Source organism: Mirounga leonina, unplaced genomic scaffold (genome assembly GCF_011800145.1).
Source record: "Mirounga leonina isolate KUSES-001 unplaced genomic scaffold, KU_Mleo_1.0 Mir_154, whole genome shotgun sequence".
NCBI lineage: Eukaryota > Metazoa > Chordata > Mammalia > Carnivora > Phocidae > Mirounga > Mirounga leonina.
Window position 1 is genome coordinate 49,837,722 of NW_023270389.1, and position 12,021 is coordinate 49,849,742.

The 12,021-nt window shown below is 40.2% G+C and overlaps 1 protein-coding gene across 1 annotated transcript in view; it reads right to left on the bottom strand.

Moving 5' to 3' along the window:
- Positions 1-12,021, bottom strand: part of PAPPA2 (pappalysin 2) — a 294,310-nt gene that overhangs the window by 91,853 nt on the left and 190,436 nt on the right. The window contains exons 12-13 of the mRNA XM_035010738.1: positions 7,407-7,542; positions 6,990-7,206 (exon numbers count right to left, since the gene is read on the bottom strand). Coding sequence (XP_034866629.1) covers positions 6,990-7,206; positions 7,407-7,542 — 353 coding nt within the window. The remainder of the gene's footprint in view (positions 1-6,989; positions 7,207-7,406; positions 7,543-12,021) is intronic.

The window sequence follows — 12,021 nt, forward strand, 5'->3', positions numbered from 1 at the left end:
GATCATTGCTAAAATGGATATGGTGTAACTAGATAATGGAGAGTTGAGGGGACATTTTCTAGTAAGACAGCTGCTTAGATAATCCACCTACTAAGAATAAGGAATTTCTATGAGAAGACATTGCTCTTAGAATCTCTGTTCTTCCCTCATGCTTTTTTTCCAAATATAATTTGAGGGAGGGCAGCAGGGTTTCTTGGATGGTAGTAGACATGGATACATTTCTGAAACAATTTCTATTCTTATAATGGAACGTTCCTTTACTAAAAACAAATTTCTTGGATCCTAGTCTTAGTTTTGCTAATCTCAAATAAGGTGAATTTGTACACTCTGAGTCTGTTTCCTTAACTGAAAAATGATTCCTGGAACATTGTAGGCATTTAATAAATATTTTTGAATGATGAATGGTCCATCTCTTTCTATACAGAGACATACATGCACACACACACACACACACTCAAACCACATGCACACACACCATATAGAATAATTAGTTTTACAAATCAACTTACATGAAGCTTTTCAAAAACTTTCTTCTACTTGAAGTAAAATATAGTAAGCATACACAAGGTATACACTCACACTCTCACACACATATCCATTGTATTAGACCTAAATTGTTACACGAATCTACCTTCAGTTATCCACAATGAAAAAAAGGATCAAAGCATGACTATATATAGTTAATGAGAAAGAATGAGAGTAAGAACAAGAGAGAGAAGAAAGAACTTAGGTTTCTACATGGATATTCATTTGAAATAATTAATATCATTCAATAGTAGATTGGAATACTTGGCGTTGATAAGCTATAGTTTAAGGTAAACCTCAGAACCCACAACAATTTTTTATTTATGAATATCTATTACTTGTTTTTTATCTCAATCAGAATGTATATTTATACTGAATAAGTTAATGAGGTATTTATACTTCATGTTTGCCTTGGACTTAAAATAAGTTCAAAACATTAAAAAAAGAAAATATGCATTTCTAGTTGGGTCGAATCTATTTAGAAGTTATACTGAAAAGTGGTCTGAAGATTAAAGCCAGGACCTTAAAGGAAATCTTAGCTGGAACGTAAAAGGCAAAGAACAAAAATGGGATTTCTTCTGGGTTCCTTGACAAGATCTTTCCTGCCACTTTGCGATCCTAGAGATGCACCATGTAAATATTGCTCTTTGGCCTGTTAGTGTAATGTCACATGTTCCCAGTAGATGTAACTGGAGAGACTTCCAGGAAGAAGGGGCATCTCTTCTAGATTCCCATGTGTTTTCCTCTCCTGGCCTCTGCAGGACTTGACATCTGACAGGGCTTCAGTCCGGCGGTGCTCACGCTGTAAGGAGTTTCAGGGACACCCTGCACAGCTCAGCAAGGTCTACCAGCACTCTAGCTGGAGCAAGCCTCAAAGGTGACCCACTGATTGACTTCCCAGAAAGTTTCACCAGTGCCCAGTGGGTGACCTCCAGAAAGTGTCAGCAGCACCCTAAGGGCAGCTTTCCAGAAGTCCCAAGAGTGCCTGAGCAGGCAGCTTCCAAAGAAGCTTTGATCAGCACTCCAGTGGGTGGTTTCCTGCTTGCTGGCCCCAGACTCTAAAACCTCAGCAAACTTCTGTGTCATCCCTTGTGCCATCGCCAAACCCACTTTGATGAGATCCAAATCATAGCCTTAGGTGGGGAGCCTTTTCCACATTTGTTCCTTCCTCTGATACTCTTCCCTCACCTCTAAATGGAAAATGGAATGACTGCTCCCTTTATCCCCCATTCTTCTATTCATTAGGGTTCTCTTAAGTAGTTAATCCTTTTTAGTTCCCCTAAGTAGTTAATAGTTCTTTATATTAAACTCTCCCTATTCTAATTACTGTGTCCTCACTGGACCCCGACTGGCATAGAATGGACCTGTATGTGGTACCAGGAGATAGATTCACAAAGGTCAGATCTGGGGATCAGTTTGGTTGTACCTTTGGGCTTGAGTACAATGAGGAGCTCCTTGTCAATGGGAAATGGGATGCTAGCAGTCTATAACATGCAGTGGGATAAATAACAAGCATTACTTTTGGTTGATGGTGATGAAGAGCCAACTGGAAATACATACCCTCGGAACACAAGTGGTTGCTGACTTAATGGAAGCTGTTCTTTACACCACTGCTGAGCATGGCACAGCCGCAAAAGAGAAGAAAGCACGCTGAAGCCAGGAAGAGAAGCCCTTCCTCCTGTAGTATCTCTCCATTACCCACTTCTGACAAAGCTGAACACTGTGTCAGCTGGCAAAGGATAAATATCAATAAAATCCTGTTCTAGTATTTACACATGCACATGTTGAGAGTGACCTGAGAGCTGAGAAGCAAGAAACTGATCAGTGGCACACCTTGTAAAAAGAGGAATGGAGAAAAACAAAGATGAGGAATAGTGTGAAAGCTTATATGGGCGGTGCTCCTGCCTGGTGCTAGCATGTGCTATGCACTCCACATGTATGCTTCTCGGTTAATCTCACAAGAATGCTATGAGGTCATTTTCCCCTGCTTCCCACTTAAATTCCAACAGAAAAAATATGAAAACTCTTATCAGTATCAAAAACCAAGACGGACAGCTGGAATCTGTGAGGATTTCCTCCTGATTTCAAAATGTATTGGAGTTGAATTGAGAAACATCACTGGAAGCCAAAGCATGCATTTTTTTTCCTGAGGGGGGAAAAAAAGCAAATAAGGAATAAAGCCATGCTAAAAGGAGAGAGGAAAAGGGTCATTCTTTCCTCATTCTCTGGCTTCTCTTGAGATTGGCAAACTGGGCACTGCGTTTCAGGGGTCACAGATCTGTTTTTTGTCCTTTAGTCCTCATCAGTACCACCCTTTCATTACTGACTTTAAGACTTCAGGTCAGGAAGTATGAGGGTCTTGGTCCAGTGGGGTGGGAGAGAGTGGGGGGCGAGGGAGAACCACTGGCAAAAGCCATGGAATCCTGGAAGATAAATGTCCCAAAGGTAAAAATACTACAGGGTCCTAAAGATACTAGAAGCTTGAGGACCATGAAATAAATTTTCAGAATAAACAGTGCCATGGAGCAATATGCCCTGGGCTCATTGGCAATGAAGATAGCAGAATGTTAAAAATAAATGAAAGGCAAGTATTTACCAAATAAATATAAACAGAAGGAAAGCAGGGATGGAAATTTAAATTCCAGACAAGGTAGAATACAAAGCCAAAAGCATTTAACAGAGCAAAAGGGTTGGCACAAGGTATGATCCTAATGAAGATAAAAGAGTCACAAGCAGTTATGCACCTAATTCTGTAACGTCAAATTATAAAAAGCCAGAACTCTTTAAAATACAAAGAAAAGTTAAGGAAGCACAGTTGTTTGGGAGATTACACTGCAACCTGTTATGGAGAAGGTCGATGAAAAAATCAGTAAGACAGAAAGTGCAAATGTTGCAAAGAAAGGAGTGGTCAGAAGTTTCAACCATTGTAATCAGCCCATGCCCTGGAGAAGGAGATGATGTTCATCCTCAGAAGATTCAATGCTGGGGGATCTGTTGCATTTATCATCTTGTAGGAGTAGAGAAGTTACAATCAATGTTTCCTTTACATTATGTTCATGTAACTAGAAGAATAAAATTCTGTTGTAGGAGAAATTACATGCCCATCAGCAATTCTTGCCTATTAGTAAATTCTTCTAAACTTGACTGTGTGAATTTCCAAAGTAGGTAATAAGAGTCCTGATCAAATTAGAGTCCTGATTATCTGGAAGCTAATTCCTCTCATTTACTCAAAGTAACCTATCAGTGCCTGGAGTATATCTCGGATACATTCTAAATCTCATTGCATTTATCACAAAAGTGGTTCCCACTTCCCAAAGCCATCAACACAATCCTGGCATGGTTGGGGGTCTGCCTGATTCTCCAACTCATGGGATGCTGTGGCAGGTTATGCAGGACCTTTACCTAAGTGGCTAGAGCTAGAAACAGCCAGAAAGAAGGAGTGAATTGAGCTCCAATTGAGCACCAGTGGCCAAAACCAGGAACACAAAACTTGGTGTTCAAGACTAATGGTTCATTATCAGTAGACTAAGCCCAAAGGGTCATAAACTGGTAGCCATCATAGCAGAACGAGAAACAAGATGAAGAGAGAGACCAAAGCTAAAGGGTCTAAGGTAAAGATCATAAACATCACTGGAGAGCCAGACAGGTTTATTGGCCTTCAGCTGAGATTCTGTGGGCCAGCTGGGCAGGTTTAAAGACGCAGAGTTGTAGGAGGGACGGCCCATTGGTCATTAATGGTTAAATACAGAGTGGATAATACATCCTCTACTGCCAGGCATCTGTCAGCTCTCCATTGCCCATTTTAGTATTAATGGAATTCAGGTCATAAGGGGTAAAAATGAGGTAGCCAGGAATCCCTCTCACTATGCCCAGAATTTGAGGGTTTCATATTATGATCTATCCACATCTACAACTGGGATTGATATAAAGATATAAAAAAATCTTCTATTTTTTGAGAGTACATAGGGATTCAGATTTTAAATCCGTTCACAAAGAAAATATATGAAATCTATTAGGTTCCCTGTGTATCAAAATTTACTATATTGCACTGATTTGCTGGCTGAGAAGGGAAGCCAATTTGCATGGCTCCTGTCAGTCACATGTGGTTTGGAAATGCTTGTGCATTCCACATACACTCTGTGTAAACTGGAGAATCATATCCTATTTCTACTGGTTTGCATGCATGCATATAAAGCTTGTTTTTCCCACAGTGCCAAATGAAAATAAGTGAACGAGCAGCAGTGATCACAATTAATCTCCTTCTTTGTCAGAACTTCACAGCTGTGATGGTGAGGGGAATTCTTGTCCCTCAGGTCTGGAGAGGCTATGACTTCTACTTTTTCTGGTTTTCTTATTTAGTTCTGTTCCATCCAGCATTTAGAGATAAAGTCTGTTACTATCATTCAACAGTGTTTCTGACACCTACTATGTGCCAGGCCGTCTGCTAGGTACTGAAAGATACCGCATGGAATTTCCACTAGAGAGAGTTCAAAGCTTAGTGGAAAAGAACAACAAGTAAACAAATAGTTATCACCCAATGGGATAGCTGTTTCTGCAGAGTGTGGGTTATATACAATGCCCTACGGAAACAGGCAAGGAGTTTGCCTAGATTTCACAGAAGGTGAATCCTGATGGTGAAGTATGAGTTGAAGTGAAGAAGGGCTGGAAGGTATTCAAGAAAGTAGGAACATAATGTGCAAAGACATGAAACTCATCAAGAACACATGTCTCCGGGACCTGAAAGAAATTCTGTATGGCTTGAGGCCAGAGGTAGAGCCAGTAAAGAAAATCATTTGAAAAAACCTAGGAGAGAGGCAATAATTCTAGTAAACAATGTTATTTTAATAGTCTACATTCCTGTGTTAATATTTGAAGATGTTTGCTCAATAAGAATACTTAAGAGTTGCAGACAAATGTTACTTCAACATTCAGACTCTATTCCTTATTGCTTTTCTCTTTCTAGCATTTACAACAACACCTGGCACACAATTAGTACTCAGTTAACAAACTATTATTACTGTATGTGGTAGATGGCCTCTTACATGGCCCCTAGTGATTCATGCCCTTCCCCTTGAATATAGGCTGGACTTACTGACTCATATCTAATGAAAAGAATATGCCAGAAGTAATGGATTGTCACTTTCAACATTATGTTTTAAAAAGGCTATAACTTTTTTATGGCCTCCTGTAGCTTTTGGGTGGTGTTCTGTGTACTTACCCTCTCTGGCTCTTTTTCTCTGTTGGATCATTAGCTGCTGTATCATAGGATGCTCAGGCAGCTATAGAGAAGCCCACATGGTGAAGAACTGAACGACGCCTATGTGAGCATGCCTATTGCTAGTACCAATGTGAGTGAGCCTGGATGCAGATAATCTGAGGCCTGCCAACCACCACATGGGTGAGCTTGGAAGTGAAATTTGCAGCTCCACTTGAGCCTTAGGTTGCGGTAGCTTTGGTCAACAGCTTGATGGCAACCTCATAAGAGACTCTAAGCCAGAAGCACCCAGCTAAGTTGCACCCAAATTCCTCACTCATGGAAACTGTGATAAGCCACTAAATTTTGCTATAATTTGCTATACAGCAAAAGATAACTGATATACTACACACTACTGTCTACTCCCAGTCCCTAATCAAATTTCGGTTTCTGGTATACCTGGTTTGGGCATGGTGGTATCAAATCTCCTATTTGGTGATTGAGCACTGCCTGGAAGCTTTTGTGACTGGGATCCTAATTGCTTGAAACCTCACTCCTTGAGGGAATGAACTCTGTTACCTGTAGTCCCACTCCATTGACTAAACCACTCATAGAATGAGTCCAGCCCACCTGCAGCACACAGCATTGTATGGCCTGCTCCCTCCTACCTTCGGGCCACCCTTGGGCACACCAACACTATAAAGTACAATCCCTCTACTAGCTGAGGCAGAGAGTTCAGGAAACCTCTATCTAGATGATGACAATCACAGATGTCCACAGAAAGACCTATGTAGATAATATATTCCTGATTTCCATATGTAACTCTAATTGATTATATGACATGCCTTGAAAACTAATTGTGAAACTTGCTGTATACACTGTCCAGGTGGGAACAAGTGGAAAAATATACATTGCTTAGGGAACACTGAGTTTTTGGCAAAGAATTTTTGGCAGTTTATATAACCATGTTGATTTGAAGGCAGTGGTTTTATACGTAAAAAAGATTTTAAGACCTTGTAAAGATGTTAAATATTTACATTAAAAAAATTATTCTCAGTTAAGAAAAGAAGAGCAAAATGTAAAACCCAAGTGTACCTTCTATGAGTTGTTCTTTGCTTGTTTCTTATGTCTTTTTAGTAGTTTTTAGATCCACTTTTTAGTTAGTGATTAAGCACCCACTGAAAACAAAATGCTATATATGAAAATGATAGTAGTACCTCACAACCACAAAAAAAAAGAAAGAAAAAAAAGGAGAAAAGAGACTCTGTACCTCTGTCCCTGATGATTTTGCCCCTCATGCTCTGGGATGCACTTATTGGGAGTTGAAGGACTTATGTGGGAAGATGTCCTTAGAGCCACTGCTGAGATGCCCACCAATGGGGATGAGAAATTCAGCAGCACTGAGGTGGTATGGTGGGAGAGGACCGTCAGGTGATGGGTCACATTGATAACCAGTGGGTTATGCTGGCATGACAGCTCATGGGTTCCTGAAGAGAAATAAGGAGATGAATAATACTGTAAGTCATTCATATAGCACTGTGTTCCATACCTAGCATTCCTTTTATCTTCTCAACAGCTATGTACTGTAGGCAAGGTCCCAAACAATGTCAGAGTCAGATGCCAAGCTGATTTTGGGGTCTATTGAATCATCCTCTAGTGGCCCTGAAGGGATCACTGTCAGACTCACCAAGAGAGTGGTTGTTCCCACTGACATCGGTCAGGTGAACAGTCACTGTCGGCCGCTGATGTTCTCTGAGTACTGGGCCATCAGATGTCAAGAAAACGAAAACTGCCGTGGCCACTCCTGGTCTACTGAAACACACCTAGGTGTAAGCACATATATGTGTGAGTCATCATGTCCACCGGGCTAGCAATGTGTTACACTATTTTTACACTTATGAGAAAAATATGGAGTAGGCACAAAAAGATAGCCGAGGTTACACCAAAAATCAAAATCAGATGAAAAAAGATAACTTTCAGCTACTGAATGTACCACATTTTTCTGAGATTTTCTTTCTTTCTTTCTTTTTTAACCTCAACTGTTCCTTTTTTCACTTGGACCTGTCTTTCTTGAAATTTCTCAAGAAGATCAATGAAAGAGACCATTGCTGGAGACAATAAATTACTGCATAGCCAGTCAATCTTATCTCCAAAGTGGGAGAGAAGTGGACAAGAGACACCAAGCTAACATTCTGTTGTGAACTGGCATAGTTTAGAATGTAGTTCATCCTTCCCCATCTTCCTGTCTTCCCCCTAAACATTTTTTTTTCAAGATTTTATTTATTTATTTGCGAGAGAGAGAATGAGAGACAGAGAGCATGAGAGGGAGGAGGGTCAGAGGGAGAAGCAGACTCCCTGCCGAGCAGGGAGCCCGATGTGGGACTTGATCCCGGGACTCCAGGATCATGACCTGAGCTGAAGGCAGTCGCTTAACCAACTGAGCCACCCAGGCGCCCCCCCCTAAACATTTTATCTGAACCTCTCAGCATGTGGAGTATGACATGAGAGGCAACTTCAGTGTCTATTGTTTCTGAGACTAGAAGCTGACAAACTGTTTATTCTCATGTATTTCTGCTGGTGCCCCCAAGCATATATACGCTACCCTACCCATGGCTGAAAATAAGCCAACACTGAGGGACAAGAAATTCAGTTATTTGTAAGCAATATTCCTAGATGCTTAGGATGATGAACAATAAAACAGTCTTTCGGGGTGCCTGGGTGGTTCAGTCGTTAGGCGTCTGCCTTTGGCTCAGGTCATGATCCCAGGTTCCTGGGATCGAGCCCCACATCGGGCTCCCTGCTCAGCGGGAAGCCTGCTTCTCCATTTCCCACTCACCCTGCTTGTGTTCCCTCTCTTGCTGTGTCTCTCTCTGTCAAATAAATAAATAAAATCTTTAAAAACAAAACAAAACAATAAAACAGTCTTTCAAAGCAAACCATGGGAGTTTTGTCCCTAGAAATCCTTTAATATAAAAGAAAACATCTTTGAGATTGGGAGATGACCTGGAGAGCTTATGTCCCACACAGAAATTATTTGATGTAGTAATTCTAGCTTTATTTTATGTCCTTTAGCTCAGTATTACTCTTCATTTCTGTTGAGAGTAAATCTCTACGTTACTTGGTATTACATGGTTGCTACATTATGAGATTCTGGAGCTGGACCTTACAATGTTCTCTGTGCCTTTCTATAGATTTTATCTGGTTCTGAGGGTGACGAAGCTCCAGGAAAACTATCCTCAGGGTTAAAGAAGGGTATATCTAATGGTAGAAACCTCTTCTAAAAACGGGGAGGAGAAGGGTAAAACATATTTTCCATTTTACCAAGAATTCTTCCTTGTGTGCAGGCTGATTTTTCCTGAGTCTTGGTGGTGTGTTTATAGAGTGTCCGTTTACACTGCTGGCTTAATTAGGGTGATTTTATGATTTGCAGTGGTCAATGCAACACAGCTCTCCCTTCTTCCTCTCCTCCTTTGAGGGAAAGACCAGCCACACTCTCTTTTTACAGTGTCTTTTTCCCTTCGTTTCATTTCCCCTCTTTGAAGTAATAAATATTCCTTTATAACTTAAGAAGTATCCAGACCCATAGGTTACGGCTTGCAATACGAGGTCCTTTGTCCCTGACTGGATGAGAGCTAGACATGAAACATACCATAAGGTAAACAAGAGCCTAACGCAAAGTCCTCAACTGCAGCAGCAAAGGACATCAAAGTCCCTTGGGAACTCCCACAACCTCTTCCTTTTCCTACACCACAAAAGAGACCTGAGTACTGGAAGAAAGTTCTGGGTTGTTTCCTGAGTCAGGAACAGACGGAGTCCAAACAAGTACATGGTGGCTTTACCCCAGTAGGCCTCAGACTTGAAGAGTGGGGTGGGTTCAACAAGGAACAGGAGCTCTGAGTCTTCCCACCTTCTGTTGGGTCTCAAAATAGACACCACCCACCTGAGACAAATTAGGAGGGGTTGGTCTTATGATGGTGTGGATTTCTCTGTCCTGAGGGCCCCTGCCCAAAACCTCTAGCTCATTTTGCATCTCCTGGCAATGTGCCTCCTTGCTCTAAGGGTCTTTGAACCAAATCCCTTTAAACCTTACAGCCTGCTCCAGGTGGCAGCGCCTCTGTGCCGTGATCTGTGGGAAAGGCTATGCCAGGATTTCGAGGCCATGGCTTCAGCAGGAAACCACAGGTAAGACTCACAAAAAAAAACAGGCCCAGGAATGTTGGGATACACAAAGCAAAAAGAGACAAGGGTTTGATCAAGGTACAGGACACTGAGTCTGTGGCATTTCCTCTCATAGTGCTATGGGAGATGTAATGGAACTTTGTTCTCAGCTGAATACTGAATATGCCCCACAACCGCAACCAGACACAAAGAAAGTATGAACTCTCATATGACTTTTGGAGCTTCTAAAGCAGAGACTAGTTCGAATCCACACATATCTGAATATCCAATCTGAGCCAGGATGAAAAGAACCAAGTAAGTTCACCATTCTGGAGAGAGGGTTGGCCAGGCGGAAATCTCAATTCAACTCTTAGCTCCATCTCTACTAACTGGTTAAAGCTGAGCAATCCATCCCTCCTGTCTGAGCCTAGGGTTCCTCTTTTGCACACCTGAAACAGAGAGATACTACCTATTTCTTGAAGCTAGTATAAGGATTAAATGAAATCATGTAAAAGCACACAGGACAGTGCCCGTCATCTAGTAAGAACTCAATGTTCATAAATTAATTCACAAAATAATTCTTATTTCCAAAGAGAAATATTTTTTTATTTTGTTCACACTTCAGGAAGAAAGGGTAAAGAATAAAATTTAAAAATTAAACACAAACTGTATATTTTGGTGTATAGAGAATTATGCTTTTCTAAAACCTATAGGCTAAAAAATTTCATCTATGCTATTTTAAATCAGCATTTGTGGAAATGTGAATTGGTATTCCAGGTTCTACCTCTAGAGACATTGGCAATATCCAAGGCTTTTGGTATAGAATATATCTCTAGTTTATAAATGGAATCTATGAAAAATATATTTAATATACATAACTCTTTTACTAGACTTTTCAGAAAATTCAGTTCAATGTGTGTTTATCAAAACTTTTGCTGTACATATATAGACAAAAAACTTCTAAAATTGACAGTATAATTAGCACACTAAGAGTTTATTCCTTATTTAAACAAAGATGATTATTTTTATTGAAGTATAATTAACAGTGTTACATTAGTTTCCAGTGTACAACTGGATTCTATAATTCTATGCATTACTCAGTGCTCATCACAATAAGTGTAGTCACTATCACCAGACAACATCTTTACAATCTTATTGACTATATCCCCTATGCTGTACTTTTCATCTCTGTGACTTACTTTGTAACTGGAAGTTTATCCATTTCACCCATTCCCTCACTCACCTCCCCTCTGGCAACCATGTTTGTTCTTTGTATTTAAGAGTTGGTTTTTTAGTTTGTCTCTTTTTTTTCTTTGTTTCTTCATTTGTTTTGTTTCTTAAATTCCACATATGGTATTTGTCTTTCTCTGACTGGCCATTTCACTTAGCATTAAACCCTCTAGCTTCATCCATGTTGTTGCAAATGGCAGGATTTCATTCATTTTTTATGACTGATAATATTCCACTCTATATCTATTATCTATCTATCATCTATCTATCACCTATCTATCTTCCTACCACATCTTCTTTGTCCATTCATCTATTGATGGACACTTGGGTTGCTTCCATGTCTTGGCTATTGTAAATGATGCTGCTATAAACGTAGGGGTGCATATATTTTTTGAAATAGTATTCTCATTTCCTTTAAGTAAACACTCAGTAGTGGAATTACTGGATTGTATGATGTTTCTTTCTTTAATTTTTTGAGGACCTCCATAGTGTTTTCCACAGTGTCTGCATCAATTTGCATTCCCACCAACAGTGCACGAGAGTTCCATTTTCTCCACATCCTCACCAACACATGTTCTTTCTTGTCTTTTGATTGTAGTCATTCTGACACGTGTAAGCTGATACCTCACTGTGTTTTTGACTTGCCTTTCCCTGATGATGAATGATGTTGAGCACCAAAGATGATATTTTTTAAAGTTATTCTTCCCACAGCTACATCACAGCTATTTTAATATAATATTATAGCCCACACTATTTTCACTTTATACAAAACACACAGTGAATTTTATGTTCCTGGATATAAAAGATAGTTATGGGCTGGAACAGAGACTTCGGCAACATGAAGCGCTATTTATTCAACCCCATGCCACTTTTGCCACTACAGTGTGATACTCCTCTCATCACCACACCAAATG